The sequence below is a fragment of the Chiroxiphia lanceolata genome, chromosome 10 (genome assembly GCF_009829145.1).
Source record: "Chiroxiphia lanceolata isolate bChiLan1 chromosome 10, bChiLan1.pri, whole genome shotgun sequence".
In the NCBI taxonomy this organism is placed as follows: Eukaryota; Metazoa; Chordata; class Aves; order Passeriformes; family Pipridae; genus Chiroxiphia; species Chiroxiphia lanceolata.
Genome location: NC_045646.1, coordinates 7,661,248 through 7,686,972, shown reverse-complemented (window position 1 = coordinate 7,686,972; position 25,725 = coordinate 7,661,248). Strand labels below are relative to the sequence as shown.

The window sequence follows — 25,725 nt, the reverse complement described above, 5'->3', positions numbered from 1 at the left end:
TGTTGGTAGAGTACAAATCCATCTTGAATCAAATTATTCACCCCTTTACTGTGGTCTCTTGCTTGGCCTGGCAATCAGTTCAACTGTGGAATGCTCCTTAGGAGTACATTTACAATCCCTACATACTCTCTACAGCACAAAGAGACTTTGGAAAGGAAGAACTTAGAGGTTACCCAGGTAAACAGCAATTACTTCATAAAAGTACTAAAGTTGTGCCTGAGAATAAAAGGCAAAGAAAAAAATTTTAATTTTCTACTTTGTATTCTGGGCAATGTGAGGGAATTCACTTAACTTCTTTTTTTGCCTGTGTTTTGTCATCTCTAAAACAAGGATCATGCTACTGCATTCACAGGACTCTGTCTATTTTTTGGCTTTGACAGGGTCATGAATTTTCCTGATTTGTGCAACACACATGTGGAGCTTGGTAATTCTATGCACTCTTATAAGAAAATGCTCTCTCGTTAGGACAAAACTTATCTGCCAAGCAAAAAGTTATGTCATTAGCATAATTCACTTTGGAAAAACAACATCCACAAATAAGGAAAAAACAAATCTGGTCTCTAACACATTCTTGAGGAACTCACCTGAGCAGATTGAAGGCAAAAATTAATGTCAGTGGACTGGTTTGATCTGCAGAAAGGGATTTTTCCATTCTGTTTAAGAAACAAAGAGAAGGAAAAAGCTATTTTTAGAATTATGATTTGAAATGCCTGTTGGAAAAATTATGAAAAGCAAAAGTGTATTTTGCCCTCTTTTTTCCTACAAGTTCTGATTCATCATTGCATGACACAATTTTTACAACTCACATTAAAATATTGCAATTAGTTTAATCCCTTAGGGATGTAAGCTACTTTGTACATGCGTAAATAAACTGCTTTATGCTAAGCAGTCTCAGTCCCTTCCCCAAAACTGTTTAATGTAATTTTGGATATAATTAGCAACCCCTGAGAATGCAGTTATTCTATAACTGGCAATTTTGCAGTAAAGATTCCCCTTCTGTCATGTGGGTTTTAAACCAAAAGGTCATTTGGGCTAATAATTTTACCTCTATCTCCTCCCCAGAGCTAAAAGCTTGAGTTAACATGTGATGTCTTAAGGGAAAGGAACATGTTTTCTTGTAGTGTTTTAGAAATGTACTACGACCATGACCTACATAAAAAACTTCTGGAGGCAAAAGTGCAGTTTGGTTTCTCAGAGTAAGTCTGTGGCTTTACTCCCAAATTCCTCAGAAGGCTGATACTCATATCATCAAACAAAAGGGTGATCTTTAACAAGTTTTGTCCTTGAGTCTGTAGGATTTGCTCAACCAAAGCACACTGCTGCATTTTCTTTTGCATTTGCCTGCTTCCACTCAGTGTAAGCAGGACCTTAGTTGCCTTTCAGCTGACTGGTGTCAATGATAATAACAATACATTTTTATTTTTAGACCACTCAAATCTAAAGGCAAGTTAGCTCCGCATATGTATGCATGCACACACAAATGTAAGCAATATCTGACCATTTCCAAAGGACAACAAGTCCTTTTGGAATAGTAATGAATAGAGAAATCATCTTGTGCCCTGCATGAGATAGGTGCATTTCAAAATTTTCCTGTATAGCTTCCATGAAAATTGGCCCCTAAGCAAGGGTGTGAGTCATTGATGAATACAGCTCTAAGGCTTCACGCTGTGCAGCAAGAGCTGTAAAAGGCATTAGAGGAACAGAGGGGAGGAGGAGGAGAGAGAGAGAGGGTTAGGAGGTTATTAAATAAAACCTGGTAATGGTTTTACGTGAACATTTTCTGAGCAGTGTTTGGCAAACGCACATCCCAACCCACCGGGCAGCTCTTGGGCAGCCACAGCAGTGCCCTTTGCCAGGCAGTGCCCAGAGGGGCTGCACAGACACCCACACAAATCACTTCTGCCTGCCCCAAAGGGACTGCTGCCACAGCCTCTTGCAGGGCTTGGTGGAAACTCAGGTCCTAAAAGTAAGAATAAATTACCTCATGTCACAATGTTTTGTAGTAGCTTTTCAAATGAATGTTGCGGCAAAAGGACGTTTTTTTTCTCCTCTGCACCCATCTCCACCACACAAAAGCCACTGGGCTGTACCAGTAAAACCACAGCCTTTGCCAGTACAACTACGCAAAAAGTAGAGAACAGGCCAAAGAGAACCTACTGTTGACAAATTTAAACTTCCTCAAACTTCAGAGGTATTTCAATTTGTTGTTGTTTTGGTTTGGGTTTTTTTCCCTAAGACCAATATATTAAATTGCTGTCAATTTATATCATTCACTGATAACATATCAGACCTGGATTATGAGCAGTTCTCCTTTTTAGGCAACTGTGTTTCTCCTATCTCAGTCAGGATCCAGATTTCAGTATAGACATGAGATTCTTAGTCAATACACAAGATTATCATGCAGGATCCTCCACCCTTCAGACTTCCTACATGTTCTGATCTCTACTGACTTGTGCGGTCGCCTCAATGTCTCTTCCCATTTTTGTTTCTTTCATTGTGTCTGCACCCATCTGAAAGAAAAGATACAGTGTGGGCCATTACATCCCATTATCAAACACCCTGTGACTTGCAGATTCACATGGGAAATTTATTATAAACAGTGATTAAATGAAACTAACTGTCTACGCTAGTTTAGTTATAAATAATCCAATAATCTTTTAAATGAGTCTTTTTTTCAGTAGGTAGCTCAGATGTACAGCCAGGAAAAAATGTTTACCTGTGTTTTAAATAACAAAAGTATCATTTGTTAGAAAGCAAATCATAATTGAAATTTTATTTTCACACAGATAACCATTTAAGGAGCTTGGGTATAAACAACTAAACAAAAATGATTTATTTTTCTTTTTTAGCAGGAACAAGAGAAGCTGTAAGTCCTTTAAATGACAGAAACAGTGAGTTTACATTTAGGTAGTTTGAACAAATGGGCACAGGGGTCTACATAAGTGAAAATTGAATCTATAAGGAATGTTAGGATGAAAATAGCTTGTTACATTACAAGTATTTCTGTTTCTCTAACACCTTTAAAAATAAGAAGTAGAATTTAAAAACAAACAAACAAACAAATCAACCTTCTGTGTGGATATATATATTTAGGAATAGGAATTATATATTCCCTCTTAACTGAGGAGTTGACAATTGCTGCTGTTTTAAGAGACACCAACAAAACCCCCCTGAAATCCACAGACATGCAGCACCATCTGGTGGATTAGCACGGCTGGCAAACAGTTCTGCATTTACACAACACATTACCACAGGCTGGAGAAGGGAAAAGCAGTACAAAGAAAAGCATATCATGGAGATTTGTTCAGTCAGGGTCAGGCAAGAGAAATTGAAGGTTTGGAATTTCCATGAAAATTGTGACTTGATACTCTTTACTCATATAACACTTTATACTTCTCAGACAGTGTAAAGCTGCGCTCACAAAAACGTGAACGGAAAGTTTATAATTACAAAAATTCAAAAGTTTGGTGTGTGTACTAAATAACTGGATCAAGATTGATTTAATTAGGTTTCTTGCATGTATACATTATGGCACATGATTATAAATCACCATTTTTCACTGGAAGCCTTGCTTAGCAAACAGGATTGCCTGCTCACCTAACAACGAACAGCTATCTGATAATTTGCTTTCTTCTTCTCAGGCACTATATGGTCTTATGTTATTTCACACACAAGCTCAACTCAAGATTATCAGGTGCTCATCACTGCAATGCCACATTGAATTACAGATGTTAATTTAAAATCTCTGCAAGGCAAGTTTTTTTTCACATACAGTGAGTAAAAGGGTAGGAAAGGAAGGGGCTGCTACCGTGTACACAGTGATGTGCCATTGTAGTCTCTGACATCTTTCTAGTAGCTTGTAGTGTCTTTGGAATTCCCCCTTTTCATTCAGTCAGGTCAGCTCACTGCACTCTGCAATACCTGGCTCTTGGCACAGACCCTTCAGCAGGTCAAAAATATTATTCAGCACATCCTATAAACATCCACAGCCCATCATGCCAGGTAAGACAACAGGGACAAAAAAGATCTGCCTCACAAGGTCTGTATTTTTTCCACAGGTAGCTTGAGGCACTGAACCCTGTACCATTCCTCTGTTTTAGAGAAACTGTTGCCTCCACACATTGTTCATATTTTTTCTTTCAACACTTCAGTAATAATAATGTGGGACTCTTCTCAGGGGATGATCAGTGAAGCGACCAGCAATAATCTGCACAACACTGCAAATCTCCATTTTGGTGCCTCCTTATCAGGATTGACTTTCACTTGTCTTCAGCAATTTTTTCTTCTCTGAAAATACCCCATACCACATGCAGATATCTAGCAAGATCAGTGTCTTCTGCTATGGGCAGTGTGGCTAATATACCATGGGCTCATGTTGTGTAACAAACCTCACTGCAAACTCCTTGCTCCTCCAAACCATCCCCCACCCATTTGCCAGTGCTTATTGCTGTTTTGCTCAGGCACTTTTTAATCATGCTTTGATTCCTTTAATGTCTTTTGAGATGCTTCAGCCAGACAATAGTCACCAACAGAGGGTTTCTACATCAAGACTATGCTTCCTCTTTTTAGGGACTTTTTACAGGAGCATGTAATGACAGGACAAGGGGGAATATTTTCAAACTAAAAGAGAATAGATTCAGAGTAGATATTAGGAGGAAGTTCTTTGCTGTGAGAGTGGTAAGGCATTGGCACAGGTTGCCCACAGAAGTTGTGGATGCCCCATCTCTGCAAGTGTTCAAGGCCAGGCTGGATGGGGTTTGGAAAAACTCGGCTAGTGGAAGGTTTCCCTGTCCATGGCGGGGGGGTTGGAACTAGATGGTCTTTAAGGTCCCTTTTAACCTAAACCATTCTGTGCTCCTATGATTCCTGCCAAGATTGGTGTCCCTGTCTCCATCCGTGAATGTGGAGCTCAATGACACGTGATTATTTGCAGCCCAGCAGCACAGATGGGTACAAAAGGTAACATCCAAGTTCATACGGTCACAGCATTAGTGTTTATGGTCACCTGAACGCAATCTGGCTCAGGAACCCACCTGTTAATTGTGAAGATAGTTCAGAAACAGGACACGCACTGTGTACCGTCCGAGACCCCTCTTATGTGATGCCACCAGCAGCAGGTGGGCTGGCCCGTTGTGTGACCCCAGAACTATTTGGTGCCACCAGCAGCAGGCATGCTGTCCTGCTGTGTGATCCCAAATCTATTTGGTGCCACCAGCAGCAGGCATGCTGTCCCGTTGTGTGACCCCAGAACTATTTGGTGCCACCAGCAGCAGGAGGGCTGTGTGATCCCGGACCCGGCGGAGCCGTGGCTCGGGCTGGCGCTGGCAGGGAGCAGCTGAGCCCGGGGGGCTCTGAGGCGCTGCCAATGGCTCTGGGTCTGACACCCCTCTCTGCGCACACGGTAACCGGCCCCAGGCCCCCGTGACCCGCAAACAGCCGCGTTCCTGCGGGCACCGAGCCCTGTCCCCGCCCGGTGCCCCCGGCCCGGCCCGGGGGCGGTGCCGCCTGAGGCCCCGTTGCCTCCCGCTGCCGCCCGTTGCCAAGCGCCCGGCGCCGCCACAGCCCCGGCCCTGCGCGGCACCTTCGCGGCCATGGAGAGCTTGGACAGCTCCTCCACGGCCTCGGTGCTGGCCGAGCTCGGCTGGGACAGCGCCTACGCCGTGCCCGTGGCCAACGCCGAGAACAAGGCGCTGGAGGAAGAAGTGAGCGCGGGACTGCGGCCGGGAGGGAGCGGAGCCCGCCTGCCCCCCGCGGCCGGGGAGGGAGGGAGGGATGGAGGGAAAACCTACGAGTTCCGCGGAGCCGCGGAGGGCATCCGGGAGGGAGATCCTCCCGCCGAGCGTGGGACCTGCATCCCCCGAGCCCCCCGGGAGGAGGAGCGGGACCTGTGCGGTCCCTTAGCAAAGCTCGGGGTTTTCTCCCGAAACCTCTCATTTCAATGCTTTGGAGGAACGCAGCGTGTGCTTTTTACATTTTTTTGATTAATAATCGCAGTGACTTATCCTTAAGTAGTTGCAGGTAATAAGCGCTCAGCTGCAAATAGTCACTTGGCGATTCTAATCTTAAACAGCTGCAGAAGATGCAAAAGGAAAAAGCGAACCTGAGGAATGAGCTGACCAACTTTAAGGAGCGCATAGAAGCAATGACGGCTCATTTGAAGAACGTGAGACAAGACTTAAGCTTCTCTCAGGTAAATCACCACCACAAGCTGATCTGCTTTATCAGACAGACTTGTAACCTGAGTGTCTCTCTGTGGCTGGTGTCCCTGTACATTTTGCCAGCTTTGTTAGAGATTTTTTTAGACCTTTTCTCCCAGGGTTTCCACAAGAAACAAAAATTAAACTGTATATCTGAGTGATATTATTTGATGGTCATTAAGAAGATCACCCTAGGTTAAATGAATGTACCTAGAAGAAAGCCAAGGAGGATACATTTTAGAATTCTTCATGAATGGGGGCTTTTGAAATTATTAAGAAAAAATTGATCAAGGAAAACAAAACATCAGTGTATGGGAAGAACAAATTTATCCTCTTTGTAATGGTCAAGAATTAGTGGTGAAATGCTAGTGAAGAGTTAATTTACGGACCTGAAAAATGAGGTGAGATGGTTAAAGTGTAAGTCTTCACTTACACACTGAGTTAATTGGCCAAAATGGGTAGTTTAGATTTCTAAAGAGTCTGGAGTCAAAGCTTTACTCCCTTTAGGTAAAATCTCCTAGGTGAAAAACTCTTATTCCCTGCAGCTGAATAATGTCTTAATGTTTGGGGGGTTTTTGTGTGCCAGATTCAACTTTTAATTTGAATTGGAAGAAAGAAAGATTAGACAGAGGTACTGCTATAGGCTAGCCTGGTGGAGGTCTGTCTCATCCCAAAACAAAAGTTTTTTTTTTATTTATTTTGCTGCACCTGCTGAATCTGATGTAAAGTCACTAGTGATTAAGAGACTAAGATTCTAAGATTTGGATGTTAAAAGGTTAAGATTCCTGAATCTTGGGTGAAAAATCTTTGAGTTTTCAGGGCTATAATGGTTGATCTGTGGATACTTGATACATGTGTGTATGTTGTATATATATATAAAAAATATAAGAATACATGTATTTGAGATACTAAAATCAAACAATAAAGTTTCTCTAAAAATTCCTACATTTACATGGTGAAGATCACGACCATCTGTGACTTAGATTTGAGTGTATGTAGAAAAAAGTTTGTTTGTGGGTATATACCTTTTGTTTATTGTAAAATGCTGAAAATTTAGTATTCTGCAGTATCTTTACAGAGCCAGAGAGAATGAAATTGAAACTGAACAACACTTTAAAGCTCTTGCTGAGGAGATGTGGACGTCTCAAAAGTGACCTTAAACGACTGCAAAATGATTTGATTTCCTTAGGAGAAAAGAAAAACAGACAGAAGTAAGTTTTAAAAATTTTTGGAAGAGAACACCTTTTTTGCAAAATTTTATAGCTTTCCTCACTTAACACTTACAGAAACAATAGTATAAGTCAAGAATAGCTAATTATAATTAAAAACTTCTGAACTGTAGTAGATGACCTGGATGTGCTTTTCCTGGGAAGGCAAATAAAAGGACACCGAGGATCTCCTTGCTTAGACTTGTCAAGACTTAGCAAACATTAATTAGATATTAAAAGACTTCTGTTCTTAATGCCAGGTACACAGCCACACATCCATATCACTGTCTTGTTAATTCTCACAGGTATTTTCTTTATGGTTTAAAAATTGTTGGTGGCAATCTTCTCCACATAAAATAAACTCTGGGCATGATTCAAGATCAAACATTTGTTTTATGGTAAAAAGTAATTTAATGCTATCCAATTATAGGGTGGTTTTCTGGGATTGGAAATGTCTCTTTTTCTTTCTATGAATTATTTCAATTATTTTTTTTTAATTTGCCCTATTTCTTCGATTAAGGCTGTTCGTAATCTCTGCTCTCTTCCAAATGGGGAGCAGGATGAAGATATTCTCACTATTTAGCTGGTGCAGATTGTCCCATTTTTGTGTCAGGAAGTCTCTTCATAGTCACGTGGGACATTTGAAATTGACATGTAGAAGTAAAGATCTAAGAGCTTGGTCTTAGCATGCGAGGGAGGAACTTACCTTTGATGCCTCAGATCAGTTTATTATGTGGAATAATATCCTGGATATAGGTAGAGCTTACCGGAGGTTGACTTTTCTGTTTAAAAATTATTTGCATTTCAGATTTGTGACAACTTACTGTCTTGTTTCTTCTTTGAGAGCAGGAACATCCAATAGCATTCCTCAAGTATAACATAGAATTAATAAAAACCCTAGCAATTCTATGGACATTGTTACAGTAGCCTGAACTGAGTGCTTCAATTACTATTCAATTAATAGTATACATTTGGTATTGACCCTTAAGTTTCTCTTATTTCATAAGAATACTATCAGTAAAACAATTCATAAGTTGGAAGACTTAAAACAACAGATGAACTGTGATGAGGAAATCCTGGAGAGCTGGCTAAGAATTAAATCGTACAGATAATGAGTGCTCTTGCAATCCAGAAGTATGCACAGCAGGATGAAGGAAACTAGGAGTAAGTAGAAATGGAAACTAAATGGAAAACCATTTGGGCATTTGAAGGCCCTTGTTATATGATTGAGTCAGATAAGATGGAAACAAGATTTGTACAAACAGTGCTTTAAATTGGTTTCCATTTAGCACAACAGTGCGATTCCATATGAGTTCATTTTAAAGATCAGAGAGAACAGGTTTTACAGCAATGAAAGGCATGATTTAAGACATTAACTTGCTTTTTCGTCTGGGTAAAATTTAAGTTTAAATTGTTTTGAGAGGGTGCACAATATAATAAAATCTGGAAAACAATGCCACTTAACTCAGAGGAGTTGGATCAAAACTCCACCCCAAGTGTGGATGAATAGTGTAGGTTTCTCCTTTCAAATCAAATTTGTCAAGATGGCTGAAAACAAAGTACAGCTACTTCAGTAAAGCTACCCTGGAATAATGAAAGATATAACATATATATCTGTACAAACAGAGATTCCAGTCACAAGTTCATATATTCTCAGGGTTAGTTCTCAAGTATATTATTAATACAGAGAAAGTAACCTGGGTTATTATTCTTTTTAGCCTTTAAATACAGTGAGGAGAAATTTGATTTTACTCATTAAGTACTTAACCCAAAAACTTTAGTTTACACAAACAGTCTCATTGCTGTCATTTACAGTAGCAGTCACACAGCATAGTAGGAAGAGTGAAGTGAAGTAGGGACACCACATATGCATTTACACACAGAGAAGGGTTACTTGGCCCTTGCTGCAGTCTGGTCCAAAGAGCTGACAAAATTATGGCCCTCTGTATGACTGAAGATCTGGGAGGCTAAACTGTCAGCTTTTTGTTCTCTAAAGCAGAAGTAAAATTGATGCCTCAGTAATTCAACCCCTAATCGTAGCAGGGCTTTAAGAATCTGTAAGATGTGATCTATTTGTTTCAAACACATGATATTTCATATCCTTTCATTTTCAGGCATTAACCGTTCAAGTAGAAAAGTTGACCATACAGGCAAATCAGAAGCGCAGAGCTCTTGATAATGAGCTTACAGAGACCTTAACAGCTCAGGTTTGTGCTTAAGGGTTCTTGGAGATCCTGGTTACATGTGACATTTTTAACACCAGGAATCATGGGGTACTTTCTTTTAAACAGATGGAGCTTGACAGGGCAGCTGAAGATTGTCGCCGAGTTCATCAAGAAAGGCAAGAAGTCCTCAGGCAGTGGGAGAATGCAATACAACAGATGCAAAAGAGAGATCAACAGATTGATCATTGTGCTTTGGTAAAACTGCTGGAACTGATCCATATCTGGATTTGCTTGGTTTGGTTTTTTCTTTTTAAACATCAGAACTACAGTATAATTTTCCCAGTAGCTAATCTTTTACTTACCTTTCAAATACACAGTTTTCACTGAATAGCTATAAATCTGTCAGGTAAAGAAAGCGGTTACTACTGTTGATAATTTTCCTCTTGTATTTCATCTGTTGCAAGTCTATCTGAATGGTTTGTTTAGCTTTTTTTTCCCCCTATTCATTCAATCAAAAATTATTTTCATACGAGTTTATAGTGTCACTTTTTTGAAATTATTGGAATATTTGGAAGTTTCCAATCCAAAACAATTGTAGTTCTTTGGTGTTGTGAAGGAGCTGTGGAATAAAGTAATTTTAAGGATGATAACTGGGCTGTCTCATGCAAATAATAGTTATAATAGCAATTGGTCTTCTGGTTGTAACTTAATTAATCTAACATATCTTAACTAATGCAAACAAATATAAAATACTTTTATCCTGATAGCTAATTGCAGATATAAAACAGGAGATCAGAAAGAAAGAAATTGTGCTGAAAGAGAAGACTGCCTTTTTGGTAAATGAAACTCTTAATAATATGGAATATGAAAAGAAAATCTCTTCTGCTGAACGGAAAGCCAACCGCCTCCGAATTGAGTATCAAACTCAGGAAGCCAACAGGGTTCGTCTGCAGGATGAGGTGAGGATGACAAAACAGCTCAGAAAAACAGACTGAAACTCTAACTGTGGTCCAGATGGAGGAAATACAGGAGTAGCATTTCCTTTTCCCTGGTTTTATGCTACACTCTTAATAATTCAACAAAATGTTGCTCTTCTCAGCCTACTCCTGATTATTGGGATCTGAACCCTCAATCCTTTCACTGAGAGTGGTGAAAAGATTAGCTGGTATTCTCTGTTGTGTTGGTGTAAGATGGATGAATTTTCTCTTAAATGATCTAACACTATTAGATGCCTCAGGAGGTGTGTCCTGCCTTTAGCATACATAGACTGCAGTACTGTATAAGATGAGAACTCTCCTCCAGATTCCAGACCTCCAATTCCTGTCCTGTGCTCTCAGAAGTGTGTGTTGATGGCCTTGTAGTCAGGTTAAAATTCCTGGGGAAAACACCAAATGCTTTGACATGGCTTTCTAATCAAGAGGCAGTAGGTCAGGGCTGCCCTGTGAACAAGCCATGCTTGACATTGTCCATGCTTACTCTGCACTTAAAGCTGGGAATGAGCTGCACTGCTTAATGACTTACGCGCCTGTAGAGTATTTCTAAGAGTTTCAAGTTTCGTGGCTCTGTTGTATTATCTGAGTAAATTTTCTCTCAACAAGAAATGGTAACACTGGGCTACTCAGCAAGCTTGGTGATTTTTAAAACCGTTGCATCTGCTATTGCCTTAACTTTGGATAGCTCTTCTGTAGCAGGTGGTTCATAGATTGATTTCCTAATTAAACTGTAGGTAGCTCAAACAAGGGGTAGGCTATTAGATTACCCTATAATTCATGCTAACTTGAGAGGTCCTAGAATTGGTATGTTTTCATCTCAAACTGTGAGATTCTTACTTGATGTTTTTCACAATTAATACTCCATAATGGGATAATAAAACAGTCTCCCATTATTAGAACATCTGTGGCATGCATGTGAGAAACAAGGAAAGAAAGAGATAGTTCAGCCAACAACTTGTTGGCTCTAAGAAACCTGCTATACATGACCTTGATCAGGTTTCTTCAGCTGTGAAAGTGAAGACAATTACACTTATGCTGTTAAGTGATACTTTGAAGATGAGTAAGCTACTGATTGCAAAGTATTCCTATTGTGTTTAATGACTGTCATGCATTTTTTACCAAATTAAATATCTATGCATTTTTGTCACAGTGATCCCTTATCTTAATCAAAGTAATTTTATGTACCCAACAAATTTTGATGTAGAAATATTTATTAGATATATAAGGGTATCCATGTTTCAAGAAGAACCTCATCAAAGTCAGCTCTGCACTATAAAACCATGGTTGCACTTGTACAGATGCTGTTGGGCAACCATTGCAACCACAGCCATCTTCATGATCCATTCTGTAGCTGTAATTATTAAGCATTTTCTCCCAGTATTCAGACTATGTCAATTAGTTTACTAGCTTTGTCAATTTACAGTGCCTTACTTCTCATTTGGAGAGCACTGTATAAGATTAATGGCATACTTACCAATAAATAAGTCCCTTACAATTTTAAAGATCCTGACATGTACCAAAGTAAATAATTGCTTGATTGCTCTATTCTGTAATTTATTAGCTGAAGCTTTGAATCCACTGTGGACAGAACTGCTTCTGATCTAGAGTCTTGAGAATACAAGTAACCAATCTGAAGAAAGAAATTCAGAAGAAACAAGCCAGGTAAGAAATATCATTTTTAAGGATTAGTAATACAATCAAATCCTTGAGGTAGCGACGAACCTTAAATAATGTTGATGATTAAAGCCTCCAACTTTCTTGGTCCTTCATGTCCTGCATAGTTTCTGGCACTGGCAATTTAGGGAATACTCAAAGTAATTCTTGTTTTAAAGGGTGTGAAAAAATCCTTTGGATTTGGATATCACAGATTAAAGTTTAGCTCACTTCATACAGCAACTGCTCAGTCAGGTTTGCTGCTTGCTTTTGGCAGACTTGTATAGGCAACCGACATTTAACTTGTTAAATCATGTCATTTTGTTTAGATTAAACTTTATTATTGAAGGAAATATAAATCTTTCTGATAAACTGAAGCTTGTGACTGAGGAGACACTCAGTTCAGAAGAGAAAGCTTTGAGGATGGAAGAAATACTGAAAGCAGAAGAAAAAAGCTGTTGAGGTAAAATGTTGTTCATGGTTTCCATAAATGAGAACTCATTTGAATTTGCAACTCTATTATTTTAAAATAATCTCTATTAAAATGAAATGAAAGTATTAATATGACATGTAGCTGTTTCATCAAATGCTGAAGTAATCTGCACATAGATATGTCAGCATCTGTGCTGAGAAAACTGGAGGAAAATAAGAGATCCCAGTAATTTAGAAGAGTATATTAACATAGGATGTTGATACTCATCAATAAGGTTGTGAAAGAGTGAGAATCTTGTCAGATGACTTTTAAGTAGCATTGCCACTGAAAACTTCTTAGCTCTAGTAGAACACCACCAAAATTGATAAACCTGGCAAAGAAAGCTGTGATTTTGATGAACAGATTAAAAAAGATTTAGAAATCTTTTAATCATTTGGCTGGCCTAGTCTGCTCTTCATTATTTTAATTCTTCTACATGACACTCTGTAACATCTGACTTGTGGCCTATTAAATAATTACTGGCTTGCTTTAGATTCCATGATGTATAAAGATTTTGATCTGGGAAGTGACATGTGCAAGCTGTAAGGGTGACTTTTTTAACGGGTCTAGTAATACTTCCTTTTAAATTCAAACCCCACTTATTATGTTGCCAATTAAATTCTAGGAATAAAATAATCTAATTCTTATCATCTGATGAGCTGCAAAGGGCATTTGAATAAATGCGATGTTGTAATACAATCATCTGAACTTCCCTGCATTTCAGGAAATGCTTATGCTGTTTTGTCATTGTGCTACTAATTCTCCTAAAGTATTTTCACTATTTAGCTTCTGACTGAACATGAGAGAAATATTTTTTGTATTTTGCTGGGCAGTTGAGCACTGGATAAGCTGAAGCTTTCATTACTGTAGAATGACCAGGTTAAATTAATGTGACAGCAGGTGTTCACACAAGCGACAGCAAAGCTGTATCTGTGCACCCCATTGCACGCTTTTTTCTTTCCCCTTATTTGTGTTTTCTGTAGCATGTATGTAAAATAATGCCTTGCAGTAGATTGAATGTTATTTTTCAAACTTTTTAACTCCACAGGCATTAACTGTACATTTTAAATACACTTTCAGAAACTAGAGACAGGATGTCTTTCCGTTATAGAGACTTTCTTAATTTACAGGCCTTGCTGTTTTGGCTCTTCAGATAATTTGAAAACAAGTTGTAATGGTATAACATTTCATTAAAACCTTATTTGCTTCCCTTTAAGACTGTTTTCAGGGTGGCTAAACCCTTAGCAGGGTTTCTTTACTTGTGTCTGTGGTGGATAACCCAAGATGACATTGAGCCTAGCAGCTCCACAGCTCCAGGGGAATATTTTAGCTAGGATGAACTGTTCTTGAACAATGTCTGCAATATATTAGTCAGAAGCATGCCTTCCATCACCATTAGACACACAGGACTGTTTGCTGCATCTGTTAATTTACTGTGAAGAGATATTACAGGAACAATGTGGATGAAATGTCCCCATTTTGCACTCTAGTTCTGGGATACTTCTCCCTCTTCAATTTTTGGCAAAACACTGTTGCACACTGCAGCTTAATGAATATCTTATCTCGATTAACAACCCCACTTAAAGAGAGAGAAACAATTCTGTTAAATAAATTTACGTATGCACAAAAACCCACAAAGCGAAGGTCAAATCAAGATCCAGTGACAGTGGATGAATTCATCACTGCCATTAGCTTCAGAAATACAGCTCAGCACTGGGCACATACTTAGAAACCAGTTTGCCTCCAAAATTAAATTTCTTTGTTCAGGCATAATCCAAAGACCACTGACATGTGCTACAGCCCATAATAATTTCATATTAAATTTACAGTTGCCTTTTATGTCCTAAGTTTTGGATCTGGAATTGCACTTACAGCAAGTTCAACAACAAAAAAATTCTGTTTGGTAGAATGTGAACTGAGACTCTGAACTCTTAGAGAAGGAGCTGAGTTATCTTTCACCATTATTTAAGCCAGCAAGATGGTTGTATACATATTAAACCAAGAATAAACACATTGTTAATCAACATAGAAAAGTCTGTTCTCAGGTGTTTCGCATATTAGTTTAAATGTACATCTTCAGATTCTGTACCAGACTTGAGCTACATGTAAATGAGTCCTTTGGGACAGGAATGGGAAGTCAAGTCACTTATTTTAGGATGTACCTTACAGGAAACTGGCTTGAGCTTTGGATAGTCTTTGGTTATTTTAGCTGGGGAAAGAGGGAGGAAAAGAATAAAATTGTCTTCCTTGTTAGGCTTATAAAAAAAAAATAATCTCAATTTTGTTGGTTTTCGGTACATTTCAGGTTATCTGAAATGTTCAGCATTGTCTTCCTGTAACAAACCCTACTAAAACCTCATTTCCTGCACTGATTTAGGTGTTAATGGCAATTTACCTCTGAGAATAAGGAAGTGATTTTAAAATGTGTAATTTTTCAAACAGAATTATTCCAAGCTTATATAACACACATGTACACACAGAGAGTTACAAGTTTTAATAAACCATGGAAAACCTTTGTAATAATTTCTCCAAATATTCACATATGCTGGAGGCAATGAGGAGTTGGGTTTTTTAAAAAAGATGACAGGAATTTATATTTCTGAAAGGCTGAAAAGAGTAGCATTCCCATAATTGGGAAAAAAGTTATATAATAATACGGTAGGATTAGATTTAAAATAAATAAATAAAAAATATTACTTCAAGTCAAATACTCTTCTTGCCAACCATTTTGAAGACCTATGAAATTCTATGTTCATATTAATGGATATAGTATTAAAAATTTTAATTTTCCTGTATATGACTAATAAAAGCAAGTAATTTCCCAGAAATTACTTCTGATGTGATTAATTACTTCTTTCTGCTTAACAATCAATTTGTTACCAGGAAAAAGAAAATGAAATGAGACAGTTAAAGGACCTACTTTTCAAGAAGAATCAGGAGTTAAAAGTGCAGAAGGATAAGGAGAAGGTTGCTCTATCAGAAATTGAGGGAGCTCAAAAAATCACTTAGAAATCTCCAGTGTCGACTGCACAGACTTGATGCAGAACTGTTTAAACAACAGGAATTAATATATAACCAGGTAAAATGTTAATGTACTTTCATAGTATGACTGTTTCTAGAGTCTACTGATAGGAAGTTGCTTAAATTCTGTAATCTATAACATCTTTCCATTTTGGAAATGCCATGCAGTACAATTTATTATGAAGTCTGCATTTATTTCTGTCTCTAGATGTACAGATAAAATTGAAATTACTGAAACTTGCTAAAGTATCACCCACCTACATTTTGAACTTGTGTATTTCGTTATTTTTTGGCATTTGCTGCTTTTCCCACTAATTTCTAAAATCCATTCTTTACTTTGATCCCTCTGAACCACAGACACCTCAGGGTGTATTTTTTAAGCAATACAAGAGGTACATGCCAAAATCCTGTTATTTACTAATTGGATTATGTGCATATTTCCTATGCACCACTTTGAAAATTTGCTTTTATATCAGCATCCACTGGTAACAGCAAGATGGCAACTCCCCTGTAAGCCTCCCCACAGCAGCCTGTGCTGAGTGTGCTTTGTTACTCTTCTAGAAGATTACCCCTGAACCATCACTGCTCATCAGTCATCTAAGATACTTTGCTAATGAGGTCTATACGCCAGAAATGATTATAAAAACAATAGTTTTAATTGGGTGACTGTCCTAAAGCCAACGTTCAGCTCCAAGTTTATTGCTTATCTCATACTATTAATTCTCTTAAAATTTATTTTAACAGGATTTTTATATTCAGCGAATACAGAGACGGCTGTCACGGTTAGAAGGGGAGGTTAATTCAGATGAAAAAGAAATTTTGGAAGCAAAAGTTGCTGAACTTAAGAAAACCCTAGAAGAAAAGAAAAATGCCTATGATGTTCTACAGTCACAGTACAGGAAACTTCAGGTGACTTCTTTAGCACATCAGGCTGACTGTGCAACACCCAGAAACCTCAGGGAATTAAGGAGATTGGGTCTTATCAATAACACAGTATTAGATTAAAAGGCATCTGAACTTTATGTAACCCATGTGGAAAACTTTGTATATTCCCTATACCCAGAAAATAGGTTATTACTGCCCAATGAGACCACCTGAGCATGAAGACCAGCATTGCCAATGTTGGAAAGACAAGCTTAGCTTTCATCAAGGTCTTACTGAATGCTTGCAAATGTCTGAGTTATTGTTAGGACCTTGCAGAAATAGGAGAATGCCTGTTCTGTGAAGCTATAACTTTTATATTTTTCATGAATTCATAAGTACAGTTGCATTTAAAGTTGTCCAAAGTCACATTACTGAACTGAAGGGACAGTGGACCCCATCCTGATCCATAATCAGAAATACTGTTTTGCTGTTTTTATTCCCATGTGAGAATTTTGCATATACATGCTTGTCCTCTGGTTTTCCTATGCAGTGATTATCCTTAATTCTTTAAAAAATGCACTTACCTTTCTTGTAGAGAAAAACCAACCAGTTATTCTGTAGCCAGTTTATAATTTCTTTTTATAAGTATTGTCTTTGTGTATTAATCAGCTATATTTCAACAAATTTAGAAACTCTTTTCAAAGAGAAGTCAGAGAAAGAAAGAAGTCAGTTTTTTTAATAAGACATAACAACTGGTTCTCAAAGTGATAGCTGAGAAAGAATTTGACTTAGTGAGGGGAAGAAAATACTTATAGGAGAGCCTTTAAATCTTGTCATTGCATGGATCTCCAGTTAATGTTGGGCCACTAGTGCCCACACCTGAGTTTTGAAGAGATGGGAAATTGAGCAGTGAGCACAATCAAACCTTGAAAGCCCCCTCCAGGAATTTTACATATCAAAGACAGATGGTTTTATGAAAATGAACTAAGATATCAAAGTCATGGTCAGACATGCCAGGAGATTTTTCATCTAGAATAAAATATATGATTATATTAGAATTGCCTTATGTCTGAACAATTTATATTGGATAAATAACAACTACTACACTCCAAATAAACAAGCAATGATATTAGTATTGCAACAGCACTCTGCCTGAGGACATGCCATGCAGTTTGCAGAGCAGCATATGGACACGTGATGACGATGGTTCCTGGTTCCAGGACTTAAAATTATCTCATTTAAAATTAACTGGTAGCTTTTGTTGGAATTTACATTCACAGAATGATGTCCAGTTTGTGAGGAGAACAATTCATAAGACAGGAGAAGAAACAAGTGCTTTGGTGGTGAAGATAGATGAACTAAATCTTTACAATGAGAGATCAATTCAGGATTTAAAAAAAGCTAAGGCCCTTAAGCAGGTACAGTATTATTCCACAACTTTACTAATACAGGACACGTCTGTTTGTTTGGGCTGTTGTCTGCCTCCCACGGTGCTACATCATTCTCTTCTCTGTACAGCATAAAGTTTGATGAGGTATCAATTTAATCCCACATTAGTTATACCACAGTATCAGTGGATAGTTGCTTTTTTTCTGAGAAGCAATGACCTTTAAATAAAAAATGCATTTACTGTTCAAGGATGTCTCTACCTAGCACTGAGTGTTTTTTCTCAATCTGTGATGCCTACTAATAAGTTTGGCACAGTTTTGTTATTAAACTGTGAGGGTTTTTTTTCTAGCAGATGGTTTGGATCAATCTATATTCCAATATAAGGAGTTAGAAACAAAATGTAAGTCCTTCTCCCCACGTTAATAAATGAAAAATATGCTTCCCACTCCTCTAATTATTGCACTTTTTTTCCTGCAATAAGCTTTAGTTCCTGAAGGAAGCACTAACACAGCAGAATGAAAGATGGTCTGAGTAGCAGGGGAAAGAGTTTTGCTGTCAACTTAACTGGTGCTCCTCAATGAAAACTCTTTCCCTAACATGGGACTTTTCTTTGGGGATGAAATTCAGGGGAACAAAAGAAAGAAGCTGATGGCCTAAAACAACTCAGATAAAAATTGGTACAGAGTTTAGGATCCATAAGAGATTTGAAGAAAATGATTCCAAGTGTTTGCATGCTAAGGAAGTTCACCACTTGCTGCTTTTCATAAGATTTGGTGTATAAAAAGTGTGCTCATGTAACATGACTCGCAGACCTACAGGATCTGGAACATATTCCCAGACAGTGTTAATGGTTCAAGAAAGATTTTGACTGCTTCAGAAAATTCCTTGTAAGGTCTCCAAATTTATTTGAAACCATCTAAACTGAAAAAGTTGTAGATGGAAAAGTCTAACAACCCAAACTCAGAGTGAATTAGCAAGCCTGTTGAATTTGTATAAAACCAATCAGGAAACAATCTATCCCTGTCACACTCACCGTGTAAACTATTGGCAAATAAGAAAATGACAACATTTTGAAATGCAGAGCAAAATGAGTCTTACAGTTATATATATATTAAAGGTAAAATAATGCATAAATATTGATTTATTAAATTATAAATAATCATAATTTTGGTACCTTTTTGGCATTTATTAGGACATGATGGTCGACAATAACCTCTTAAAACTAGAACTGAAGCGCCTTAAAGATACTCTGTGTAATAAGACAGAGAAAGTTCTATCAATGGAAAAACAAAGACTGGAGTTAAATAAAGCCATAGCAGAAAGAACTGAGGAAATTAAGATCCATAAGGCAATGCTGGATTCCCAGATAAGACTCGTGGAGCAGGAGCGGCAACGCAGAAGGTAACTGTGCTTATATAAATTAAACCTGTAGCTTTGAGTATATTTTATATGGGGACTTAGTGAAAAGAGAAACATTTTACCCAGTTTCACCCATAGAGAAATTGAAGAAGAAATAAATCTTGCTCAAAGCTGTAGACTAAGACAGGAGAGGCCAGCAAGAGAACCCTTCTCTGACATCCAGCTGCAGCTTTAGCCCCTGGGTGATTAGGTGATTAGGTTTGTGATATGTTTTATTTGGTTGCATTTTTTTCTTTTTAACTAATGAGCTTTCCATTATGCAGAAACATAATGTATAACATAATAAATCTTCTCAATTACATATGTACCCTCTTATAAAATAACTTTTCCCTCCTGTAATAACCAGTGCAAAGTATCTGGGAAAGGTTTAGCCCTGAAATCCCAGTGAAATATCCAGCCAAAAATGAACATTCCAGCAGCTGAACTGCCCTGCTAACCACACCCCACACAATGGGAAATTAGAGTGATTTAGAGTGACTGAGGCTTAACTGCTCACCAAGAGTGCAGACTGTGCCTTTCTTCCTTTGGTAATTACCCAGCTAATTGATACTTTCATGTAATTTGATTTGGGGTCGTTCTCTGCTGTTGCTTGTGCTCATCCAGCAGCGGCAACGTTAAGATACCATCAGCAGGGCAGCCGTAGGACTGAAATGCCAATATGTAAATTTTGGGAAGGACTGTGGCACAGCCTTTCAGGATGCAGTGATCTGGAATGTCAAAATAGATTTGACTCGGTTTAGGTAACCAGAATAATGGATGTCTGTGGCAACCAAGACCAGTAGCAGCACAACTGCTGCCCTGCCTGCCTCCTGCTACAGGCTGCTGGAATAACACCAGGAATTTAAACTGCCACAGCAAGAACTGCCCACAAAACACTACCAGATAAACACTTTCTCAATCCATTTCTTTTCTCTCAAAACAAATCAGTGCTGAATTTCAAGAATGCCTAAGTAAAATTGACAAACTGAGACGCAGATATGAAATTTTTACTCTTGCCATGATGCCCCCTGAAGGAGAGGAGCAGAAAAGTCAAGCCTACTATGTGATTAAGGTATTTTCTTAACATATTTCACTTTAATTCAAGTATCTAAGCTATAGATTTCCCTGGGCTCTATTCAAGTAACTAAGGCAATCTCTTTGCTTACTGCTTGAGTCTAATTGTTTTATGTTATCTGACATTGCTGGTTATTTAAATGATATAGCCATTTCACATGAATCTCTGTGGATCCTTAATTTTGAGCAGTTTGAACATTTCACTTCAGTGCTCAATAATTTACAAAGACACAAGAATTACTGGCCAAGTGGCAATCCTATGAACTGAAAACTAGTTTATCACAGTCTCTCATGATCTTAAATTCTACTTGTCAGTGTTATTTCTAGGTATTTCTCACATGGTTTTTGCACCTTGAAGAATGTCAGCTTTCCCCTTTCAGTTACCAATCATTTATGCATACTTCAGCTTTTAACTGGAAAAAAAAAATCAGTCTTTATCCATAATGCCAATACCCTGGTTCTGGAACAGGAATCTATTATTTTTGATCTTCACAAATTCTCTGATATCTTGTTGAGACAATGCTTCCACCTGTGAACTTGGCTCTGAAGTTCGTATTTTTCGTATTCTTAAGTGTTAAATTTCTTAATGATAGTATTTCTGCTACTATGAGATCCAGAACAGCAGAAGACCCTCAGCAGAACCCATGTGGTCACTGTGGGTGTATGAAATACCCTCCACACCTACAGAGATTTTTCTCAGTGTCATATTTTCTGAGGGAATAGAAAATATTTCACCTGTTGGCTGTTTCTTAAATCTCACTGGTTAGGTAAATGAAGAGTTACAAGTAATTCCTAAACTGGATGACTTCTAACAGTCTCTCTGTGGTTTTATATAATGTACAATCTCAACTGTTGTATTTTGTGGGTGAAGGAAGCAGATGTGAAGCATGTGCTGCAGTTCAAGTCAGCAGTGCAGGGCATGGACATTGCTCCCTACACTGTGGATGCTGCTGGTCAGGACTTGGAGGGCTTAGCTGGAGAGGCAGATATCCATCATGAAATGCACATGGATTAAATACCTCAAAGACTTCCAGTACTGTAAATAAGTAGTCCTCCTAGTCCCCCAGTCACTCAAATCTCAGGTCAAGCGACTTAAACCCCTGGCTGGTATTTTTTGCTCTATAATGATCCTAATACTTTCAGTAAATGTGCAGGCACCTAAAAGACCTGTTTTGCTTTCAGGCTGCACAAGAAAAGCAAGCACTTCAACAAGAAGGTGATGATTTGGAAGCAAAGATCTGCAAAGCTGAAAAAGAAATTGTAGCTCTGGAAAACACTTTGTGTGTTCTTAATAGCTGCAACAGCAACTTCCGAAACTCTTTCAAGGAAGTCACTGAGACAAGTATGTAAAATAGGAATTGCTGTTTGCTGTGGGGGTTGGTGATGATCACACAGCTCGGGTATGTAGTGAGGAAATTCCATGGCACAAAAGAATGAATCAGAGAGAGACTAAACTGAGAGTAGCAAAAGGGAGTGTAATTCCCATGCTGCTGTGAAGAGCTCAGCAGAACAAGCGCAGAAGAAAGTGTAGTAATTAACTAAGATTTATGTTGTTCTCTCAGATTTGTGTGAAAATCTCTAAGCCTGTATACACTTTGCGAATAAGTAGGAACAGACGGGAGAGGCAAAGCATAAAGATGATTCCTGGGGGATCATTACTGGGAGGAAGTGGTGTCCATTGGAGTACGTGGGCCTAGTGGATAACTGCACTGCCACTCAGACTTCGTAACCTTGCTCTCTCTCACAGTGGAACTTTTTGTTTAGTGTCTAAAAGCCATCACTATGAGAAATTACATAAATAATAAGCATTATCTAGAATTAAGTTTAACTTTTGTGCCCTCTACTGGCTCTGGAACCAGTAGCTTTTAAATAATTTTCCCTCATGAAGCTAGTTACTTTTTCCAAGTAATCTGGAATTAGTAGGAGAGTATTTAAAAAACCCACAAACCTTGAAGTTGCTGAAATACCATCAATACCAATATAGTACTACTCTGTGATGCAGCTCCTTTAAGGTCCAACTTATTTTCAAGTGAAAATAGAGTTGTATACACAGCAATAATGCTGCCTCATTGTTTGGGATCACAGGTGAGGAACGTGAGGAAAGACTGAAACTAGAGGAGGAGAAAAGGGTTGCTGATGAAACATACAGATGCAAAAGAAGACAGATCAAGGAACTTCAGGAAAATCTCCAGGTAAAATAAAAGTTCTAGTCAAACAGACAAGACTGCAGCATGTGGCTAAAACCATGCAAGCCATTCTAGAGGAAGATTAGGAAATTGTGGTACAGATTTTTGTCTGGTCTTTTATATTTGAGTGCTTACTTGAATTTTCTTGAATTACAACAAAACTTGCGGTTTTAAGTCACACCGACAGCTAGAAGTTTCAGAGTCCAGAATGCACTGACAGATGCTGTTCTGGCAGCCACTAAAGCAGCTGTGCTTTAGTGTGCAGCACATGCCACTATTGCATCAACACACACATCTTGTGTCCTCTGGCATCTATGTCCCAGGATTTTTCTGGAACAGATTTTATTAGCACTGAGGGTGCTTCAGTTTAAACAGAATTAATTTAGCTGACTCATAATGTAGCAGGCTGAGCACTAAACACAGGGAAAGGAGAACTTGTGTTCAGGCTCCACAGCAAGGACTCATTCTTGGTTCCCCTGGTTATCAAAAAGCCACTTGGACCTTAAGAAAGAGCAACACTTAATTCTGATGTGTGACATTTAGTTAGAACTTTCTCAGGCAGAAGAAATCGAGGAACACTGCCACATGCACAGCTGTTCTAAGCCCTGAGTCAACAAACGTTCCTATTGCTTATTCTACCAAAGCAGGACATATCTCTTTTTTCAGAGATGTTATTTCTTAAGGGACACAGATCTTCATCAGGGAGTAAACCCTGGGACATAATGAGGTGTTACAGCACACCCTTTCCTGCCTTTTTATTTATTTATTTTAAAAAAACCCCACAAAACTAGAGCTGCCCTTATGGAGCTGATCTTATTCATTCCAGTCAAAGGTATCCATCTCTTTCCACAGGAAACTGTGTTGGGGTTTCTTAGGATAGCTTGCACTAGTAAATTGGTGGTGTGCCCAGTAAATAATTTGTAGACACTGCTCAGAAGCACATCTGAAAACACATACCTGCAACTTCACTAACAGTACCTTTAAAGTAATTTTTTAAAAGATATGTAAATTACCTGGTAGTCCCTTTATCCAGGTCTGTGTCCACTAAACAAAGTTTTGAGTTATCAATAGCAGTAATTGCTTGAGCTACATTTAGAAACAAGTAGTAATGACAACAAACCCTTCCACAAAGAAATACAAAAAGGGAAAAGATACCAAAACTGCTTTATAAACTAACACTGCCATTCAAATGAATTTGCAGAGCATGGAACAATACCTTGATGTAGCAGAAAAGCAGAAAGCCCTCTTCCAAGAGCAAAAGGAGGAAAAACAAGATCTTATTCTGCAGCTGAACAAGGACATTGAAGAACAGAAGCCAAAACTAGAAAGGGTTATAAAACAGGTTTGTATATTTACTGACAACTTTTACCTTTGTAGTGATAGACAGTAGTGTGGGTTAAACTCTGGTTTTAACTTAGCAGGGTTCTGAAACAGTGTTGTATTTTCATAAGAGCAATGCTTTAAAAATATTTGTGTTAAGTGTTCCAGACTATCCAGAGAAATTCAGTCTCTGAGGCAAAATGGAACAAAAACAGAGGAAGAGAGAGACATTGATCTTCGTGAATGGAAAAGCTTCAACAGAACCATCAACCAAGTGATAGCTGATGTTCTAGAAACAAATCCTGGTTTAACTGCAACCTTTCAAATGTACTTTAACCAGGTGAGCTTTCCAGTTAACTGCCACCAAAATCTTGAGTGAGAGCTCCAGCCTACTGCTGAGCTTCTTTAAGGGCAACTCCTAAATTCAACAATATACTTACAGTAAAACAGGAAAGTGTTCATCCCTTTTCCACAGCTCTGCAAATACCCAGCACTATAAACTCTCCTGATATCCCAGTCCTATTATACAACCACCACTTCAACTTGTTTTTTCTTTCCAAATTTTCTAGTCCAATTTAGAGCTTCCTACTGCTTCTGCTGATGGTAGTCAGAGTTCTCAATCCACACGACATACTACCAGGTAAGTACTAGCATTGTTGGGTTGGTTTGAGTTTTTTTCAGATAAAGTTTAAAACAGCAAAATCGGTCCCTAACTGACAGAATTTTTCACTCCCGAAGGTCTTCTCAATTGTCTCTACTTTCTGAGGACTCTATAAAAACTTTCTTCTTACACTGTCCTTTAAGTTTACCAGATTTTTCTAGCACATGATGTTTACTTCAGCATCTATCACTTTAAAATAAAACTGTAATTACAGAATAATTGCATTCACATTTCCTAACCCTGCTCTATTTAAAAAGTGTTTTTACAATATAAAAGCACAACTTTGAGCCATATTTTACACTTGGTAGTGTGAACTCCCCTTCCTGATTAAACAGAGAAAATATATATGCTTTTACTGATATTTTCTTCCCCTGTCCAAGGTATGCTCACATAGTGCCTGTGCCACACTGACCAGTTATGGTCTAACATTCCCAGAGGTTACTGAAGCCACCAGTGAGATCTTTGCAGGGGATCTAAGCTGGAATAAACATGGCTGCTGGGTGGCTGCTTTGTGAGCCACCCTTGGCAGCTCTGTTTTAGATAAAGGAATTTCTGTATCTGGATGAGTAAATTTTTGTCTTTCAGATCCTTCAGAAGAACAAGTTCAGTCTCCAGTCAGGCTTCATCTCTCAAAGTCGTTGAGCTGACCTTGCCTCTCCCCACTCCTGAGGAAGCAGCAGCTGTTGGCTCACAGCCACCCAGCACCTCTGGTATTTTAAAGGCAAAAGAAGTTGTAAGTCATCTAGTTGAGATTCCTTAATTTTTGCAACTGACCTATATCCATGGAATTACCTGGAACACTTGCAGCAGAAGTACAATTGTTATTGTGTGGGCTGACAGGTATTTGCTCCTTAGTGTGGTTCTGACACCCACCTTTGCAGATCTCACTGGGGACAGCGTTACCTCCTCCTTCAGTAATGCAACCACTGCCTTCAGGCTGCTTGTAAAGCAAATCCCAACAACAGTGCTCAGACCCAAAGGTTCATACTTAAACTTACCTAGACAATAAACACTGTTATAAAACCTCTCTTCTACTTCAGTTGTTTTTTTTTTTTAACATTACTCCTAGAGAACATTTGATATATTTAAAGAATGTAATACAGAGAAGGGTTCCACTGAATTGGA

The 25,725-nt window shown here is 38.4% G+C and overlaps 1 protein-coding gene and 1 long non-coding RNA gene across 2 annotated transcripts in view; one reads left to right on the top strand and one right to left on the bottom strand.

The window, feature by feature from the left end:
- LOC116791498 overlaps positions 1-5,530 on the bottom strand; it is a 54,646-nt gene extending 49,116 nt beyond the window's left edge. Inside the window, exons 1-2 of the long non-coding RNA XR_004358764.1 lie at positions 5,034-5,530; positions 585-653 (exon numbers count right to left, since the gene is read on the bottom strand). This is a non-coding gene — a long non-coding RNA (uncharacterized LOC116791498). The remainder of the gene's footprint in view (positions 1-584; positions 654-5,033) is intronic.
- Positions 5,523-25,628, top strand: CCDC39 (coiled-coil domain containing 39). The gene is given in 26 exon segments (XM_032697545.1): positions 5,523-5,702; positions 6,071-6,190; positions 7,265-7,323; positions 7,325-7,412; positions 8,413-8,512; positions 8,515-8,573; positions 9,520-9,612; positions 9,697-9,825; positions 10,338-10,529; positions 11,569-11,570; positions 12,124-12,167; positions 12,170-12,224; positions 12,545-12,672; positions 14,327-14,331; positions 15,571-15,681; positions 15,683-15,766; positions 16,453-16,617; positions 17,853-17,990; positions 19,154-19,362; positions 20,308-20,431; positions 21,616-21,775; positions 22,519-22,625; positions 23,821-23,961; positions 24,100-24,279; positions 24,509-24,579; positions 25,186-25,628. Coding segments are annotated over 26 exon segments (2,850 nt in total). The 5' UTR covers positions 5,523-5,591; the 3' UTR covers positions 25,361-25,628.
- Positions 25,629-25,725: the final 97 nt, after the last annotated feature.